The sequence below is a fragment of the Bos grunniens genome, chromosome 16 (genome assembly GCF_055505025.1).
Source record: "Bos grunniens cultivar Pamir isolate PY7600 chromosome 16, Bosgru_T2T1.0, whole genome shotgun sequence".
In the NCBI taxonomy this organism is placed as follows: Eukaryota; Metazoa; Chordata; class Mammalia; order Artiodactyla; family Bovidae; genus Bos; species Bos grunniens.
Window position 1 is genome coordinate 59,815,027 of NC_141180.1, and position 21,622 is coordinate 59,836,648.

The window sequence follows — 21,622 nt, forward strand, 5'->3', positions numbered from 1 at the left end:
ACAAAAATATTAAATACTATTTATTAACTGATTTAATATGAATATGATTAGAGAAATAAAACATTTTACTTTTCTCTCAATGTATACCCTTTATCTTAGTTGTATAACAAATGGTCTGACAGTTACAACCTCCATGCTTAAATAAACGAAAGAGAAAAAAATTCTCCAGGCACACAAACTTAAAACATGATGCAAAGAGTGGAGAACAGGAACCAAATATATTTGTTTCTTAATTTCAGTAAATCTAATGCATTCAACTAAATCTTATGTGTATTTAAATGTTTGTAAATAGTCCATCTTCCAATAGAAGCAGCATAAAACGACACCAGTCTTTTCCCTCTTCAACATTTTGAACTCGACAACTCACTACAACAATCCTTCATCTACTAATAATCAATAAGTTGTGGTCTCATGTCTCCAAAATCAAACAAAGTTTTATCTAAAATAAAGAAAAATCAGTGGGCTTTTAATCATTTATTGGGCAGATCACTGAGCAGCAAGTCAAAACATAAAATATTTTCATAGAAACAATAGAATGGCTACCGTTGTACTTTGTAGAATCTATTGGCTACACAGGAATAATTTGTCAATCTAATAAGGTTATTTTAAGAGATCAGAGGAAGCGGAAAAGAAGGAAATGAGGAATAAAATTAAATTTGCATTTAATATCTTTCTATGTGATTTTGTGCAAGTGGATTAATGATTTATTAAGACATAAGGAATCTCTACACTTTCTTAGTTTTCAGGATCTACAAGAACGATTATTTGTCATTAACTTTCCAAGTATGTGTACTTTCTAAAAGTATACAGAGGCAACAATGATTCCTCCAAAAGAACAAAATAAACTTTTTTTTTTAAGTGAATATCCAAGAGTCTCTATAACTTGATTAATCTAGTGAGATGAATGCATAGTCTTGGAATATGTCAAACATATGAATAAACCTATGGCATAAAACCCAAAAGAACCATATTATTTTAGGAAAGAGACACTGGCGCAAGGATTTTTCTTATATTGAAGTAGCGCAGTGTCCTAAGATAAGTCATTTACATTTTAAAGAAATGAAATGAGGATTTCCTTGAATTAAATAGAATGGTGACGGCTAAACAGCAAAAAATAAAATTCACGTCAAATAGAAAAATGAGTTGTAGATCACATTATGTACATTCAAAATACAAAATTAAAAGGTTTAAAAATCATATTTACCCTATATTCTGAATGGCTGCATATTAGGTAAAAAACAAATGCCTGGCATAGTCTTGCTATGGATTTTTTATGTAATAATATTGTTATCAACTTTCAGGTTTATCAGTCAGTGGACCAGATTGAACTACTCATTGTACATATTCCTTATGCCATGGAATTAATGTTTAGTGTTCTAGAAGACCATTAAAAAAAAAAAAAAAAGACTTAGTAGCTACAAAAGAAAAAGCGACTTCCAAAGGAATCCAAGCACGAATTCCCTTTGACAATGCCATTATTTACAATGTCCTTAAAAAAGAACTTTTCTTAGAATTTGGTAAAGAAAGATCTCATTTCCCTTAAAGGTCTAACATGTTTCTTTCACTTGAGCAGTAAGGATGCCTCTGCAACTCTTGTTCTCTGCATCTTAGATTCCAACAGGTTGTATTTCCTAAGTCTCTGACCACCATAGTCACGTGCAAGCATGCTCAGTTGCTCAGTCATGTGAGACTCTTTGCAACTCCATAGACTGCAGCCCGCCTAGCTGTTTTGTCCATGGGATTCTCCAGGCAAGTATACTGGAGTGAGTTGCCATGCCCTCCTCCCAGTCCCCCTTTATTTTGTGGGCATAGGTGCTCTTCTCATCTAAGATTGTTTCCCCTTGTTTAAATTTCTAGAATATGGCCTATGTTGTATTTACCACTTGATAAGGTGCCTTCGGGGTCTTTCCTGGTGGCTCAGGAGTAAAGAATCCACTTGCAATGCGGGATATATGGGTTTGATCCCTGGATTGGGAATATCCCCTGAAGAAGGGCATGGCAACCCACTCCAGTATTCTTGCCTGGAGAATTCCATGGCCAGAAGAGCCTGGCGGACTATAGTTCATAGTGTCGCAAAGAGTCGGACATGACTGAAGCAACTTGGCATGCACGCACACAAGCAAGGTGTCTTAAGTCCTTTTGGTAGGAGACTGTGTGTAAATGAATAAATCCTCATTGACAGACTACTAATAGAAACAATAGGCCTGGTAGTGTATGGAACTCAGTAGCTCTAGGCCCTTTCCAGAATATAATTTCCTGCTCCACTTTATCTGTATAATTTTGATATGAGTAAGTTTGAGTTTCTAATTGCTAGACAATAGGTTAAAAACCCAGTAAGAACTTTCCTTGTTGCCTCCTATAGTATAAGACATGTAGGTAGGGGTTTTCCCATTTTAGAAATTTTTATTTAAGTGCTAGCAACTATAATTCTGGAATCCAAAAGTAAATATTTATCTGCTTTTTCCTTTTCTATGTCATATATATAGATAGGATATCACATATATCTCCCCTTTCTTCTTTCCTTCTTCCCTCTTACCCTCCCTCTTTCCTTTTTCCCTTCCTTTCTTCTTCCTTCTTTCCTAAATACCTATCTACATATACACGAAGGTTGAAAGAAAGCAAGGAAGCACTGATCTCCATGCCTGAGAGTTAGCTTAACTCTATTCCACAGATTCAGACTTGACCCTAATTGGCTTTGCCAAAGCTAATGATCCATGCCATTGACCACAGGGTGGCCGAACCATAAAACACAAGAAGACGACAACAAAAAAAATCCACAAAAAAACTTAAACCTCTTACTGACACACTAAGCTGCACTATCTTCTTATAAAATAGCTAAAAATAATTCTGTAACCATGAAGATGTTGGTTGTAATGAGAGTATATTTGCTATAATCAGTGTCCATTTTTAGCATTTTCAAAGAAACATTATTTTCTTTTTAATATTGCATCAACTCACCTTGTTACAGATCCATCTCTTAGGATTTTCATCTCGGAAATGTTGAGTTCCATAAGCATCAGGACCATATTTGCTTGATAAATGCATTGTCGGGACGTATTTTTTGTTTTTATGATAGGAAGAAAATGGCAAAAACCTGAAAGAACATTAAGGTAATTGTCTTAATTTGATTTGTAGAGACATTTGACTAAAAAACAAAGAATTTAAAGAAGTCGTAAATTTAGGGAAAATAACACATGGCTTGGAATCAGAACAACCAGGTCTTCACTTCAGTCTTGGCCACTGACTATTTCTGTTACTACCTTCTATGGATCTTCATTTCTTATTCCACAAATGGAGACACTAACATTTTACAGAATTTTGTGGGTCTCAAATATTTGCTAAATATAGAAAATGTTAATTAATTAATTGTGCCAAGTAACTAAAAACTCATCACATAAGTAAAAATGCCCTTAATAAGATGGTATTCCCCAAATGTAAAGGATGGCTACCATTGGCAACTCTCATTGAAATGGGCTTTCTTCACATCTTAACTTACCCAAATAATAAAGGCATTCTTGGTACAGAGTATGGATAAGGAAGCTTCTGAGTCAGTCAGACCTATATTTGCATCTTAGCTTTGCCCCTGCTATGTTTTCCCTCATGCTATGGAGTAAACTGGAAGGAAAGTGTTAGCTGCTCAGTCACATCTAACTGTTTGAGAATCCATGAACTGTAGCCCACCAGGCTCTTCTATCTATGGGATTTTTTTCCAGGAAAGAACATGGAGTGGGTCATCACTCGCTTCTTCAGGGGATCTTCCTGACACAGGGATCAAACCCAGGTCTCCTGCATTGCAGGCAGATTCTTTACCATTTGAGCCACGAATGAACAACTTAATATACACAAAACTTACATGGTGCTGAAAACACCATGTAAGTATTCAATAAATAATGGTATTGCAAAAGTAGAAGTAGCTTATTGTCATAGCTCTCAGTATCAGCACCACTATCATCACCGCCGTCATCATTATCATTATTAGTTTTAATTTTATTTTGATCAACATAAAACTAAAAATTTTAAACTCTCACAGAACATCTCAGATTATGATACATTTATAGTGTAACCTGATGAATTGTTTAATCCCCCATCAAAACCTTCTGAAATAAGAGTAAAGGGATTTTTTTTAAAGTTATAAGTTCATAGGAAAGAGGACACAAGAGAAAAAACAGAAGAGGAAAATGCTAACAAATTTTTGGCAGGTGGAATGCAGATAGAAAAGTCGAGTTCCAAAAGAGGAAGACGCCAAAGAGAAATTATGCCATTAGTTCTGCAGAATCCTGGAAGATTCTGGAAGCTACTGCAATGGGTGAGAGTGAAGAATAAAGCTGAAAACAGGTGAGAAACCTATGCAAACCCCCAGGTTTCTCTCCCAGTTCATATATTCATAAAAAGAATGTATTCTCAGAAATATTACATCAGAAAGCTCTGGGCACAGGCAGGCCAGAGTGAGGCACCAAATGGAATACATGAATTCTAATTCAAAGATTACTCACTGAACTCTTCCCTTGCTCCTCTTGAAGTGACCTGGCAGCTTGACTAATAGATTTCAGAAGACTAACTGTTTCTTCTCAAAAGATACTGAGAGTTCCCAGTGCAACAACTTCAAATATCAACATTTGGAAATTTCTTAATTAAAAGGTCATATCCCAGTGTCTATCAGTCAAATAAGCCACTCTCACACACAAATACACTTTTAATCTGATGGTTAGAGTTTCCTTTTTAATATGAATTTATAAATGGATTGTCATTTGGGGAAACTACCAAGATGGAGGGCTTTCCTAGTAACTCAGATGGTTCAATCCCCGGGTTGGGAAGATTCCTTGGAGAAGGGAGTGGCTACCCATTCCAGTATTCTTGCCTGGAGAATTCCATGGTTCAATGAGGCATTGGCTCACACGGTAAAGAATCTGCCTGCCAGTGCAGGAGAACTGGGTTTGATCTCTGAGTTGGGAAGATCCCCTGGAAAAGGGAATGGCAACCCACTCCAGTACTCTTGCCTGGAGAGCCCCACGGACAGAGGATCCCAGTGGGCTATAGTCCATGGGGTCACAAAGAGTCAGACACAACTGAGCAACTAACACCAAGATGGAAGAAAAACTCATATCTAAATATAAGAGATAATCTAAGAAGAAACATATAATATAGGAAAGAGGAGTAAACATCAGAAAATTTTAATTAATATAATCAAAAGAGATATGGTATCAATAATATTAGAGCTAGATCCTGTTTTAAATACAAGAAACTTTTAGAGGGAAAAAAGCAAGCTCTGGGAAGTAAGTATTTAATTTATGACTAAATTAAATATTCTGCCAAGAAAAATACTTTGAAATTCAGACACAGAAAAAACGAAATTGAGGTTAAACAAATTTTGGGGCAGATGCTGATATTTTCACATATATTATCTTATTTAATTAAGACAAGGAAAGGGCCTTTTTAAAAATCCCAATTCAATTGAAATTTCTCCCATTATATTCATGAATTTGTTTAAAAAATAATAAGCTTAGGAAATGTGTTATTGCATAAAGTTTCACACCTCTCTACAATTTCTTTTTAATGTTTATTAAGAAATTCCTTTTAAATATTTTTCCGAAGAAAATACCTTCTACATCTATTTAAGATAAAAAATAAACAGAACACAGAGCTTTGAATATACAAAATTCCACAAGCATGTATTATATATGCCCTTGGGAAAAGAGCTCTCATGTAAGACAGATTACGGTCCTTCCAGTGCTAATTTGCACACGGGATGGACAACACTCACACAAAAAATTAATGTGGCCCCAATGTCCCTTAGTATACAGAGGGGGTGCTGGGAGCCGGCTGCTGCACTTACACTTTTTATCACTTCTGAATTGCATTTTAATAGTACATTTTTCTTTTGTGTCTGGGCAAAATTTGCTTTCTCAAGAGACTGGATGGCTGAAAAGATAAGGCTCAAAGACTAGGTATTTCCCTGCACCTGAATTAATTTTAATTCCATTGAGCCATAATGTTTCATTAGAGAAACATGTAATGCGTATTAAGTGCACATGTGTACGTGTATAGCTGTATATATAATGAAAGTATTTAGATTCATTTTATAAATAATATTTAAAAATCTATCTTCAAATTCAGAAGAAATTATTTAAGTCTCAGATAGATTGCTATATAAAAGTACAAACAGCTATGAAAACCCTAAAAATAAATTGAGCTTTCAATCAAAAGTTTAGACAATGATCAACTTTACTTTTAAAATGGTATCTTTTAACAGTTTTAAATATATATTCAGATGTGCTTTATTCTTGCAGAGAGTACTTTTCAATTAACTGAACATTATATTAAAGAAGAAGGTGTTATGGGTTTGCCTATTAATTTTTATAATGTCATCAAAGACACAGATCTGGCAGAAATTCTTAAATTCAGTGTGGAGATACAGTGGTATATACAAATAAGTCATTACTTGAGTGTCTGTAGAGTTAGAAAAGAATTGGTAGAGGTCTCAGGAAGCAAAAATTAAAATTAATCAACATATACAAAATATTGGAGAAGGAAATGGCGACCTACTCCAGTACTCTTGCCTGGAGAATCCCATGGACAAAGGAGCCTGGTGGGCTACAGTCCATGGGGTCGCAAAGAGTTGGACGTGACTGAGCGACTAACACACACATACAAAATATATGGAAGTGAGTTAGAGAATGAAAATGGTTGCTGAAGAAACTGAAAGGGGCTCAGCATAACTAGAAAATTGAGTTCTTTATGAAGGAAGCAAAGGAGATCATGAACAGCTTTATAGCAGAGATGAGATGGCCCTAGGAGACTATGTATAGAAATATATTACAGATCTTTATAAATTGTGAAACATTTTTCTCCATATATATTGATTGCCCAAAAGAGTAGTTATCCAAGTCATGATGAACCTTGACTTAGGTAAATCATTTCAAACTGGGCATGGAGATAATGATTCATAGATAGCGAGACACATAGCTAGGGAACAAGTCTCAAATACCTGTTCAGGTTTCAAACATGTCCTAGAGAAGCCTTCTCTCTATTAAAGGGTGACTAATGAAACATATGTATTAAGCTCAAAGCAGGATTAAGGGTACTTTATTACAAGTTAGGAATTTGACTCCAGATAACAATAAATTCTTCAATGAGTTAAGATCACAATAAATTCTCCACTGAGTTATGCAAAGCATGTGAATTAAGTCTTTTCGCCTGGGCTAGAGGCAGGAAAAAAGAGCCAACTAGACCAAGTTTGAATGCAGAGTGCATCTTGAATGCAGAGTTCCAAAGAACAGCAAGGAGAGATAAGAAAGCTTTCCTCAGAGAACAATGCAAAGAAACAGAGAAAAATAATAGAATGGGAAAGACTAGAGATCTCTTCAAGAGAAGTAGAGATATCAAGGGAACACTTCATACAAAGATGGGCACAATAAAGGACAGAAATAGTATGCACCTAACAGAAACAGAAGATATTAAGAAAAGGAGGCAAAAATACACAGAACTGTACAAAAAAAGATCTCAATGACCCAGATAACCATGATGGTGTGATCACTCAACTAGAGCCAGACATCCTGGAATATGAAGTCAAGTAGGCCTTAGGAAGCATCACTATGAACAAAGCTAGTAGAGGTGATCGAATTCCAGCTGAGCTATTTCAAATCCTAAAAGATGATGCTCTGAAAGTACTGCACTCAATATGCCAGCAAATTTGGAAAACTCAGCAGTGGCCACAGGACTGGAAAAGGTGTTTTCATTCCAATCCCAAAGAAAGGCAATGCCAAAGAATGTTCAAAGTACTGCACAATTGCACTCATCTCACATGCTAGTAAAGTAATGCTCAAAATTCTCCAAGCCAGGCTTCAACAGTATGTGAACCGAGAACTTCCAGATGTTTAAGCTGGATTTAGAAAAGGAAGAGGAACCAGAGATCAAATAGCCAACATCTGTTGGATCATCAAAAAAGCAAGAAATTTACAGAAAAACATCTACTTCTGCTTTACTGACTATGGCAAAGCCTTTCACTGTGTGGATCACAACAAACTGTGGAAAAATTCTTCAAGAGATGGGAATACCAGACCACCTGACCTGCCTTCTGAGAAATCTGTATGCAAGTCGGGAAGCAACAGTTAGAACTGGACATGGAACAATGGACTGGTTCCAAAATGGTAAAGGAGTATGTGAAGGTTGTATATTGTCACTCTGCTAATTTAACTTATATGCAGAGTACATCAAGCGAAATGCCAGGGTGGATGAAGCACAAGCTGAAATCAAGATTGCCAGGAGAAATATCAACAACCTCAGATGTATACCTGTGGTGGATTCATTTTGATATTTGGCAAAACTAATACAATTATGTATAGTTTAAAAATAAAATTAAAAAAATAAAAAAATAAAAACCAGAGACATCACTTTGCCAACAACAACAAAAAAAGAAAGTAACAACTATTATTTTTATGTTAAAAAAAAAAAAAGAAACTGAGATCGTGGCATATGGTCCCACCACTTCATGGCAAATAGACGGGTAAACAATGGAAACAGTGACAGACTTTATTTTCTTGGTCAAAATCACTGCAGATATTGACTGCAGCCATGAAATTAAAAGACTCTTGCTCCTTGGAAGAAAAGCTATGACCAACTTAGTTCAGTTCAGTTCAGTCGCTCGGTCGTGTCTGACTCTTTGCAACCCCATGAATCGCAGCACGCCAGGCCTCCCTGTCCATCACTAATTCCCGGAGTTCACTCAGACTCACGTCCATCGAGTCTGTGATGCCATCCAGCCATCTCATCCTCTGTCGTCCCCTTCTCCTCCTGCCCCCAATCCCTCCCAGCATCAGACTCTTTTCCAATGAGTCAACTCTTTGCATGAGGTGGCCAAAGTACTGGAGTTTCAGCTTTAGCATCATTCCTTCCAAAGAAATCCCAGGGCTGATCTCCTTCAGAATGGACTGGTTGGATCTCCTTGCAGTCCAAGGGACTCTCAAGAGTCTTCTCCAACACCACAGTTCAAAAGCATCAATTCTTTGGTACTCAGCCTTCTCCACAGTCCAACTCTCACATCCATACATGACCACAGGAAAAACCATAGCCTTGACTAGACAGACCTTTGTTGGCAAAGTAATGTCTCTGCTTTTGAATATGCTATCTAGGTTGGTCATAACTTTCCTTCCAAGGAGTAAGCGTCTTTTAATTCCATGGCTGCAGTCACCATCTGCAGTGATTTTGGAGCCCAGAAAAATAAAGTCTGACACTGTTTCCACTGTTTCCCCATCTATTTCCCATGAAGTGATGGGACTGGATGCCATGATCTTCGTTTTCTGAATGTTGAGCTTTAAGCCAACTTTTTCACTCTCCACTTTCACTTTCATCAAGAGACTTTTTAGTGCCTCTTCACTTTCTGTCATAAGGGTGGTGTCATCTGCATATCTGAGGTTATTGATATTTCTCCCGCAATCTTGATTCCAGCTTGTGCTTCTTCCAGCCCAGTGTTTCTCATGATGTACTCTGCATATAAGTTAGATAAGCAGGGTGACAATATACAGCCTTGACGTACTCCTTTTTCTATTTGGAACCAGTCTGTTGTTCCATGTCCAGTTCTAACTGTTGCTTCCTGACCTGCGACCCTTAAAATCTAATGCGGGAAAGAGCAAATAGCTTGTACCAGTATACAACGGGAGAAAAACAAAGTTTCATGAAAAAGAGAAAACAAAAGAGTATGGGAACAGAAAGCATTGGGGAAATATCTAATCTGTTCTTTAACAGATGGGTCAGAGTTCACTAGGCAGAAATGAAAACCGCAAAAGAGGATGCAAAAGTCGTAGACTGGTATGAGTATAGGCTCAGAGGTAAAACTTGGAACCCACATGTGGGGTCTTGGATGTATGTAGTTCGTTGGCCTTGAAAATAGAAATGATGCTCTTCATAGGGTGCTTATACTGACTCCTCTCAGAAGATGTAAAGCTTCTGCAGCCTTATCTCATCTTCCTTAATATCCCTATGGAATACTCAGTTACTTTATCCTTTGCTCACAGATTCTATCACCAAACTCTGAAACTGTCTCTAGGGCTCTGTGTGGCCCTCTCTATGAGGGCAGACTTGCCCACAGCACGTTGAAGGCTGATCCACACTGGGGACAGAGGAAGGGTGGCCCATTCCTCTCTCTCAAAACTATGCTGCTCATTAATACCAGTTTTCTAGAACCTATCTCCAGGGAGGGAATGGAGACGCATATATCGAGAACGGACTTGTGGACCCAGTGAAGGAAGGAAAGAGTGGGACAAACAGAGGAAGAAGCATCGACATAGCCACATTACCATGTGTAAATAGACAGCTGGAGAGAAGTTACTGTACATAGCGCAGGGAGCCCAGCTTGATGTCCTGTGATGAGCTAAAGGGGTGAGATGGGGGGAGGGGAGGAAGGTTCAAGAGGTGGGGACGTATGTATAATTATGACTGATTTGTGTTGTTGCATGGCAGAAACAAACACAACATTGCAAAGTAATCTTCCTCTAATTAAAAAATAAATTTAAAAAACATTATGTGGCTAAATTGGAAGCCTTGTGATCTTTTGATATCAAATGTCTGACATTTCCTTTTCTTTTATTGGAGGTTTCTTACTAATGAACTCTAAAGTGAATACAGGATACTTCAATGCCTTCACTCTCTTCATTTGGAAAAAAATAAACAAAAATAAATACTTTTCCATCATCACAGATTGCGTAAAAAATGATTTCATCTTCAAATCTGGAAACCTCCTACACTTCATAGTCAATAAAATATAATGAGATTCATAGCAAATATAGTCATATGAATTGTACTGTCTTCGTATTTGACTAATTGAATTTCGTAGACTCAAAGGATAGTTTACTTCTATCTTGAAAGCGATTCTAAGATGCTATTGTTTTTCAACTAAAAAATGACCAAAGAATCAGAAAAATCAATTGTCAGTTTTATTGTATATCCTATACAGAGTGGGAAATATGCCAATTTTTTTTTATTGTTCTTATAGGGGAACCATATAACATGCTGAAGAAATCACAAGCTGCATTAATAAAGATCTTGGTCAATGAGCAGCCTGACTTGTCCCAATCATTGACAACACTGGGAGGACAGACAGGCCTAAACAGGATACAAGAGTCAGTGCTGGGGTTCACCCCAGGATCTCTGCTGAAAGGTCTGCTGAAAGATCTATCTAAAATACTTGCAAAAGGAGAAGCTGGATTAAGAGTTTTGTAATGTTCAAAATAGACCAGTTATTTAATTGAGTGGTATATAAAAAAAGAGAAGAAAAGGGGGAAAAATCCACTATAATCTAATTAACATAAAGGAATTCCCTTAATTCCAGAGGCAATTCCCTCTGGTTTACAAAACTTAATTTGACAAGCAAGAATGCCTAGGTATAAGAGTTTGCAAACAGCTGATGAAAGAATTAGGAGAGAAAATATGAACAAGGGCAAGTCAATTTAATCTAATAAACTAATCAACAAACAAAAATTTCCATGTTATCATAAAAGTACACCTGCTCAAATATTACATATTCTATTAGACTCTAGTATTTTAATCATTATTGTAATATAGAAAATAGAAAATTTAATGTTTTGAGGGCTGAGTTATAGCCAGTTCATTTCTGATTTCACTGTCAGATGACTTAGTTCTCATTAACCAACTGTAGGAATTTTTTTTAAGGTAAAGCATTTTTAAAAGCCACTCAATTGGAAATGTACAAAGTATTTATGTCAATTGTATATGAACTAGGATGAGATATGTTTTAAATTGGTAGTATGTATAACTGACAATGAATATTGACTAAATATAATGAATAGTGAATATATAACATTTCATGATACATGTAAGTGAAATCATTGTTCCATACACCTTAAGCTTCTATAGTGCTGTTTGACATATCTCAATAAAACTGGAAAATATGAATACTGAATAATTTTAGCCCTTCTAAAAAAACAGGTCAACTGTCCCATTCATAAGAAAGGGTTATAAAATACTGAATATCTCCTTTTTCCTTTATCACATAGAATAATATAAGTTTGAGAATGAATTTAGCAATTAAAGGTATCTTTTTATAATCTTCAATATGATAAATAAAGTGTTTTCACTGTATGTATTCATAATATAAATGTCCAGATAAACCTAATATATATAGCTCATTAATACCAACAGATGGATTTCAAAAATATAACCTATCAAGATGTTTTATCTAGTAGAGTTTCAGTTGAAGAGATGTTTGTAAAATGAGTAACAACTTGAAATAGGAATTAGGCAGACCATTTATGGATGAAGACAGCTTTCGTTGAGATTTTAATGTAACCATTGCTATAAGCATTTAATATATAAAGTGTTTCATACTTAAAGTAAAATTCATAGCAGAAATTGAAAACTCATAAACTATTCAAGCAGCAGTATCAATAACATAAATTTCTCCCCCAGGGTGGTGATATAATATTTAAATATAAAAAATGCAAATGGCTAGACTATCTGTTCAGCTAGATAGTGAGCTTGTATTACAAACTTCTAAATTTAAATGGGAAGACCTATTTTGCCCTTCTCCTTACAGTTTTCTTAGCTTAAGAGGACTAGCATTCCCTGGATATATTATTATTATTATTATTATTAACAATCTCCAGGCATGCTTATTCAATAACTTCATTACATCTGTGCAACTTTCCAAAACATATTTTACAGAGTTGACTTTACTTTCCTCTAGCTAATTGTGGAAAACTTAACCAAAAAAAGAAAAGTCTCTACTAAAGAGATACTGAATTTAAATGCCCCAGCTCCATAGCAATCACACAGGCTCTTTTTTTAATAGGCCATTTACAACATTAAATGTTTTAAGTTCAGATATATTCAGGACTTGTATAATTGATATAAAAAACATATAATTAAGCAGAGAAATAAGGCTGTGGGAAACACTTGTACAAACTACCCTTAAGAAAGTCTAAGAATGAAATAAGCTGCCACTAAAAAGAAAAACTTGCTAGGAAAAAAATCAAATGTTCTTTGTTGAGTTATATCAGAGCAGCATATTGCAAACCAGTCAGCGGATAAAGGGATTCCATGGCTAACCGTGCTATCAACTCTATGAAGCCAGGACACCTCAGCTATGTTGTTCATTGCCTTGTTCTTGGCATCTAACTCAGTGTCTGGCACATATTAGGCTGCAGTAATATTTGAGGAATCAATGAGTGAGTGAGTTTGCAAAATGCTATGTAGTATATGTCCCCTCTTAGTAGTTTATACTAAATAAAAATATATTTAAGACTGGAAAGCCCTGTAAATGCCAAAAAAAGTTTAACTATTTCAAATATAATTTCTCCCAAGTTTATTTGATAGGATACTCATTAATATTTTCCAGACTAGAGTTCAAGAGGCAAAGTTTGGAAAATGCTGTTCTGGGTAAGAAAAAGAAAAAAAGAAAGAAAAGGCTGCCCTATTACTGGGACTGCTAGTATAGTGCTAATAAAGATTAAAGAGCAGTCACACTTGACTTCATTTCCTCTTGTTTGACTTATCTTTTAATGAGAATGATTTTGGTGATCAGATGGATTAAAACAAAACAAAATTAGTTTAAGCTCAAGTCCAATATGTAAAAAAAAAAATGCTTGACAAGGATTATACTAAGTGTACAGCATAAATCTTGGGCTCTTTCTTGAGGACCTTATCATTTAGAACAAGTGTCTCCAATGTCTATGTCTGGAAAGGCCAGGCAGTAACATACATTATGCAAAAACTAAGAGTGCAAACTTTAATCAGTCATTGCCATTTGAGACTGGGGGACTGCTGTTTCTAGATCTTCTAATTTTTAATAAAAGCCAGAAAATCTGGACTTTAAAAAGATACAATTACCATTTTAAATTACTTTTCAATCAATATAACTTTTTGAAAATTGCAGGGTCCAACTATAACACACTTGGAAGCTTTACGCAACTGACAAGTTTGTAGTTAACAATCTCTCTTCAGAATTTATAAATGAGCATCTCCTTTGTCAATGACTTCCGAGGCTCTAACCAAGATACACTGTATCTCAAATTAGACTCAATCATCATTAATTATTCTTTGAAAATTGTGAATGTACTAAAGATATACAAAAATGTATTTAAAAGCAGAACAATTTATATTCTATGATATAAAGGTGGGCTTCATCCGATGTTAGTTTCAGCAAGATTCTAAAATGGAGTATTTAAATAAGTTAAAATTAAATTCTACAAAAGTGGTGCCAATATATTTATCTATATGACACTAATACTATTTCATCTTAATGAAAATAAAGGAGATCAAGCCAGTCAATCTTAAAGGAAATATTCATTAGAAGCACTGATGCTTAAACTGAAGCTCCAATACTTTGGCCACCTGATGTGAAGAGCCAACTCATTGGAAAAGACCGTGATGCTGGGGAAGATTGAAGGCAGGAAAAGAAGGGGATGACAGAGGATGAGATGGTTGGATGGCATCACCAAGTCAACAGACATGAGTTTGAGCAAGCTCCGGGAGATGGTGAAGGACAGGGATGTCTGGCATGCTGCAGTCCATGGGGTCACAAAGAGTCGGATATGACTGAGCAAATGCACAACAAAATTTCATTTAATATTCTATATTTTGATATTCTAAATTTTAAAATTAAATGTAAATTTAAAATATTTCACATATGTATGCTTGCATCTGACTCTGCAACCCCATGGGCTGTAGCCCACCAGTCTCCTCTGTCCATGGAATATTACAGGCAACAATACTGAAGTGGGTTCCCATTTCCTCCTCCAGGGGATCTTCCCAATCCAGGGATCAAACTCATGTCTCATCCAGTCATTGGAGTGAATTTTCTTTTCCTTTAATTTGTAAAATATCTCCTGGAATTCTTTGCTTTCACCCAGTTTCCTGACTGACTCATTTTCTGCCATACCTTGAATTAATGGCTCGTACCTTAACTAGAACTTTGCATTAGAATCAGTTGGGCATACATTTCAAACCCATATGCCTGCTGAGTCAAAATATCTGTGATTGAGACTATGGAATGCATATGTATATAATTTTAAGCTTCAAGGTGATACAGGTAAGCAACCTAATTAAGAATCACTGCCCTAACATTAAAGCAATTCCCAAGAATCTGTACTAAATCTTTTCTCTCTGTAGTCTCTCCCCTCCCTGGAAGATGCTTCCCCCACCAAGATTTTAACTGTCACCTCTGATCATTTCTAAATTTTTATCTCTATAGACAGTGTTTTTCTTTAACTCAAGACCAGTATTTTCAAATGCTCACAAGGAATATCTACCTAGACATAGAATCAGATCAGATCAGTCGCTCAGTCGTGTCCGACTCTTTGCGACCCCATGAATCGCAGCATGCCAGGCCTCCCTGTCCATCACCAACTCCCGGAGTTCACTGAGACTCACGTCCATCGAGTCAGTGATGCTATCCAGCCATCTCATCCTCTGTCGTCCCCTTCTCCTCCTGCCCCCAATCCCTCCCAGCATAAGAGTCTTTTCCAATGAGTCAACTCTTCGCATGAGATATAGAATAGGCACCTCAAATAGATCTTCCCACAAATTAGTCTCATATGCCAAACCTCCACCCCATCATGCCAACAGAGCTTCTTACATGTTTTTTCTTAAGTAAGGACATCACTATCTGACCAGTCACCTCACTCAGAAGCTATCAAGTAAAAGTACTAGAGGACCTCTTGCCCCTGCACTCCTCAACCTGAGAAAATCTTTGCTCGTGGCTACACTTTCATAAGACACTGTATTTATAATGTGGCACACGGTCCCCACCCACAGTTGTCATCCATTCATAAGTTAATTGAATATGTCTGTTGACTTAACATATATTTGTTAAGCATTAATTGTGTTTTAGGCCTACAACTGGTGTGGGACAGTTTGATGATATGAATTGAGCAGAACAGATTCTCTTTCAGGAAATTTGAACTGAAAAGCTGAATTAGCTGTGGATTCTAGAGCTGGGAGGTTATACTGAATTAGGCCTGGAGTGGCCATGAAAACTAAGGGCAAACTGAAGATTTATGGGAAAAAACTAAGGCCACAGATAAAGCCAGTCAGTAGAGAGAAGACAGTGAGCAGAAATACAGAGAAAAGTGGAAATGCCACTTAAGAGAGAAAACGATGCCCTTGTAGCCCTAAGGCGTCACCTTAGTCCAGTTTGTCTTTGGTTTCTATGAGACTCTTCACTGCATCTTTTAAACACATCCTTAACTTCTTGAATCATCTTGAATGTATCTTTATTCCTTGCACTGAGGAAAGCCCTAAGATGCATCGATGCCCCTGCCCACACCATCCACACCATATCATGTTGGCCCCTATTTCTGGTTTAGGGTTTACAGGATTCCACCTATAAATCAGTTTACCAGCCTTTCTCTTCTCTGTACTATCTCTGTCCTTGTTCCTGGGCAAGTCTTCTTTATTTCAAAACTAGACTGTGGCAGTGGTACCCGGACTCCCATTTCTTTACCATGGACATAGCTAGTAGAGTGATATCTCTAAGATGACTGACCTTTTCACTCCATTGGTTAAAACACTGTGATGCTTTTACACTATGTTTTATATAGTAAAGTCCAGACACTTTATCATGGTACACGTGACCCTTTATTCTCTGGCTCCACCTCTACCTTCCCTCTCATCTCTGCCACTTTGCATAAAGTACCAAAGCTCTGAGCTAAGCATCACTAGATACCTCAGAAGGCAAACTGAAACCCACATGAGCTCTGCGCTTGTTGACAGAGAGATGACTCCGTCCAGGCTACATCCTTCAGGTTACCTTCCTTGCTCTGCCTGGCATACTTCTGTTGAGCCTTCAAGTCTCTTCTGACCCTCAACGCACTTTTGAACCCTAAATTGAACTAGGAAAGGCTGGAATGTATAAATGCCATTCCCATATAAGAATGTGAGTATGTCACAGGATGGCAGTCTTTCTTTTACAAAAGCAATTCCACATGCCTTGTAAACAGACCAAAAGCTAAGTGGCAAAACTTTACTTAGCGTATGTTAGCTATTGCACTAGGGGGAATTCTTAAAAAAATGATAAAATCTAACTAAAAAGACTAAAAGTGTGTTTTTATGATTTGTCTGACTGCATATAATCAAAAGTATATGCAAGATTTTCACAATACCAGTAAAAATATTCCAAGTTACCACCATTAAATGTCAATGTCATGAATATTAAAATTCTTAGACTTAGGTATCTGTAAGAACAGAATTCTAGGATTCTGTGGTCAGTTATTTAAAAAGCCATCATTTCCAAGTAAACAGTGGACATAAAGAGAGCATATTTCTCACTGTAGAGTTGAAGTAATAAAGGACTCTTTTGTAGACAAATTCTAGAACTTCTTAATTATACACAGGCTTATTATCTGTATCCCCAGTGTTATAAAGCACCAGAACTTCATTAGAAAAATTAAGCTGGAAAAATGAAGGCAGCACTTTGTAAATTTCCACTGGAAATTAGCTGGGAGAGGCAGAGGAATACTGGATCAAAAGAGGGTAATCACGCTTAACCGTGCCCTAGAGCACCCGCGTGGATAATACGATTTGCACAGTAACTACCTCTCCTATTACTGCTTGTTTGGAGTACTCTGTGTTAATGGGGTTAGCTAATTTAGTATTTTAACTTAAAAAGGCTCTACTGATTAATAAATGTTGCACACTGTGCTAGTAATTAAAATAAATGGAAGAGTTACAAATAAAAGTTGAATTGTTAAGAAAACATTATCTGAAAATGTATGATAATCCCTATTTATCATAATACAATAACAGTTCAGAAAGTATGCAAATTGTAAAGGTCTAAAGTGTTGCAAAATCACACAAGTCAAAAAAGTTTTGAGATGCATTAAATTTCCTTATCATCAGTGTTAGTGATAAATAATATAACCATATCTCATCTATGGATACACCATGGTTTTTAAATGTCCTTTAAAAAAAAAAAGTTTAGTTCACTACTGTTCACCTACTCTGAATAATGAAGGTAGCAAAATATGCCACCCTGAAATAGGCCACTTCGGCCAAAGATTATTTTGAGCTAAAACCTCTTAAAAACAATTGGTACAAGAAAAGCGAACTTACTTTCTCTTTTCCGCCCAAAACCAGGAGATTACACTCCCACATAAAAGATGCCTTTTCTAAACCAAGAGGAAAGAAAATTCCTATCACCAGACATGTGAGGTCACAGTGTAGAGAATTCTGTACAAACAGACCTTGTTAAATAACTTTTATCTTCCTTTGGACTCCCATATATTTGCTATTTTTTACAACTGCTTCTCATTGCTCAACTCAATATGAAAGAACATAGGGTTTGCCACTTCTTTGGGTGTTCATTTTCTTTATGAAGGCTATTGTAAAACTTCTATTAAATAAATCTGTATGCTTTTCTCCTTTTAATCTGTTTTACATCAATTAAATTCTTAGGCCCAATTGAAGATCCTAAGTGGACAGAAGTAAAGTTTTGCCTCTTCTACAAAAATTATCAGAAAATTGATACCTTTCATTTTTCATTGGACTGTCTGTACTCAGGCTCTTATGAAAGGCTACACAAGTTTAAAATATAATATTCTGGGAATTCCTTGGTGGTCCAGTGGTTAGGACTCTGAGCTTTCACTGTCAAGGGCCTGAGTTCAATCCTAGTCAAGGAACTAAGATCTAACATGATGTGGCCAAAAATACAGATAGATGAATAATTGAGTAGCCATTCCCTTCTCCAGGGGATCATCCTGACCCAGGGATCGAACTCAGTTCTCCTGAAATGCAGGTAGATTCTTTATCATCTAAGCCATCAGGAAAGCCCAATATATATATTATCCTCACAATATGATTAAATCTTGAACTTCTCTTTATAGGAAAACTCAAGCCACAGTCATATCGTTTTTTATTCCTCGAAGTGTCTGCAGAAGAACCTTGAATCCTTGGGGATCTAAGGATTTCCCTCAAATTTAGCTCAGGTTTGTAATTAATCTAAACACCAAAGTCTGATCTAGCAAGCTACCTCCTTGATTTGAAGGACACTTGTATTAGTTTTGTATTTCTGCAGTAAGAAGTTACCATCACAGACTGAGTGGCTTTAAGAGTATAAATTTATCATCTGAAATCTCTGGAGGCCAGAAGTCTGGGGTGGGTTTAACTAAAACTCAAGGCAAGGCATGGGAGGGTTGCATCCGTTCTGGAGGCTCTAGGGGAGAGGCCATGTCTTCACCTTCCCCAGCTTTTAGAGGCCGCCAGCATCTCTTGGTGGTGGTCTCTTCCTCCATCTTCAAAGCTAGCAAAGATGAGTTATCCATCTCACATTGCCTCACTCTGATCTTTCTCGTAGTCAAATCTCTACTTTTGAGAACCCTTGTGATGACACTGGGCCCTCTGGATGATCCAGGATAATCTCTCCAACTTTAAATCCTGAATCACATCCACAGTCTGCTTTATCATATAAGGTAGCATATTCACAGGTTCCTGGGATTAGGATGTGGCCTCTGTGTGGGGTCAATATTCTGTCTACCAGAGCAGAGACTGGCACCAACTCCCACTGCAATGTCCTAACCCCACTCCATGTTGGATATAGTTGTAGTCTGCATAATTACAGTGTCCTATATTAAGCCAGGATATTTACAATTAATAGAAGGTATTAACATATAGGATCTTAGCACCACTCCTAAGTCTTTAGAGAAGTTGGTATCAGCCTACATCACCTGATTCATGATCACTCCATTCCACCTCTGCTGTCTTAGTGAGTAAACTAAACACTGCTCTGGTGCTGTGGCCTTCCATTTCTTCCTTCTCTTAATAGTGACTTCTTTCCCTACTTCATCTAGGTAACTTGCATGGTCCCATTTTACATCTGAAAATAATCCTTTAAATGCTCTGTGAAAAACCCTAAGTCAAATATGCATTGCTCTTTCCACTCTTTTTATTATTTTAAAAAACATTTATTTATCTATTATTTTGGGCTGCATTGGGTTTTAGTGGCAGCATGCAGGATCTTTGCTGTGGCATGTGGGATCTTTCATGAGGGCTCTCTAGTTGTGGTACACGGGCTCAGTAGTTTGATCACTGACCAGGGATCGAACCCACGCCCCTTTCATTGGAAAGTGAATTCTTACCATTGGACCACCAGGCAAGTCCCTGCACTTTTAAAGAAGTAAATAAACAATTCTTTCTTATGCTTTTAAGTGGATTTGAACAGACTTAGTAAACCAAGGGAGGTAGGAAACCTCTTCATGGAAATAGAAGAGGGCATGGATATAAAGATGAATGGTAACAGCCCAGTAGCTCTGGACAGAGAGTTTCTTAGAGAACGTGGTGGCAGATTAGCTAGAGAAATAAGCCCAGATCCGATCCTGAAGGCCTTTTAGTCTTGCAATAAAGAATTAAGATTTATCCTGGAGTTGATTTAAAAAAAAAAAAAAAAAAGCCACAAAAAAGCATTTTGGGGAATATTAACTTGCTGAATTTTCCCTAGTGTGGTTGTGGTAGATGCACTGAATGGGCAGACCAGATGGGATTTATAGCATTTAAAAAAGGAAATTACAAGTCCTAAACCAAATCAATAGTGGAAAGGAAAAGAGGGGCTGGATTTGAAAGATACATGAAAGGTAGAACAGACAGGATCTGGGAACCAATAGAATTCTGGAGAGGGATAACAAGGTAACTGACAAGTCTCTACTTGGGTAGAGAGGTGGTGCTGCAATACACTCTCAAGACAAGAAGCAGCAGGCCAACGTGGGGTCCACTGAGTTTGGGACACCTGGAGGAGATGCAAACAAAGATGGCAGTTGAAAATATGAATAAGGAAGGTAGGAGAAAGATTTCTGAGACTTAAGGGTGGAAACCAGGGTCACATGGTTATAGCTGAAGTCTCTCAAACGGAAGCAATCACTCAGAGAGATTATGTACAGAAAGGAGAAGGAAGTAAAGAGAAAGAGTTGACTGCTGAATCCTGCCTTCGCCTTAGTTCTGCCTCTCACCAGGAGAACTGCAGCGTTATTCTAGTGGGTTCCTTCCCTCCAGCAGATTTCTTCTCAAATACATGTCTCACAGTCAATAAATTCATATTACTTTCATAACATCCTCGTACTCAGAAGCCTTTAATAGTTCTCCATTGCTGCTGCTGCTGCTAAGTCGCTTCAGTCGTGTCCAACTCTGTGCGACCCCATAGACGGCAGCCCACTAGGCTCCCCCGTCCCTGGGATTCTCCAGGCAAGAACACTGGAGTGGGTTGCCATTGCCTTCTCCAATGCGTGAAAGTGAAAAGTAAAAGTGAAGTTGCTCAGTCGTGTCAGACTTTTAGCGACCTCATGGACTGCAGCCTACTAGGCTCCTCTGTCCATGGGATTTTCCAGGCAAGAGTATTGGAGTCGGGTGCCATTGCCTTCTCCAAGTTCTCCATTATCTACTGATAAATCCTCAAATCCTTGGCCCTAAAGCCTCCTAAAAATTTCCTTACTATGCCTCCCACATAAAAATGAGTTCCTGTCATGAATCAGCCATGGTATACATGTCAATGTATGGCAAAAAAACCACCACAATATTGTAAAGTAACTATCCTTTGATTAAAATAAATTAATTTTTTAAAAAAGAGTTTCTGTCAAATTGGTCTTCTCATTTTTTCCCATACCATCAACCTATGTTTTATCTACTTTCT

General features: G+C 37.1%; 1 protein-coding gene across 5 annotated transcripts in view; it reads right to left on the minus strand.

Moving 5' to 3' along the window:
* SPATA17 (spermatogenesis associated 17) overlaps positions 1-21,622 on the minus strand; it is a 249,351-nt gene that overhangs the window by 59,661 nt on the left and 168,068 nt on the right. For 3 of the 5 annotated variants that reach the window (XM_086345295.1, XM_086345297.1, XM_086345294.1), the window contains one exon: positions 2,959-3,094. In XM_086345295.1, the coding sequence (XP_086201421.1) occupies positions 2,959-3,094 (136 nt within the window). Of the gene's footprint in view, positions 1-199; positions 440-2,958; positions 3,095-21,622 lie in introns of those variants that run through there. The other 2 variants (XM_086345298.1, XM_086345296.1) reach the window with 1 other exon arrangement.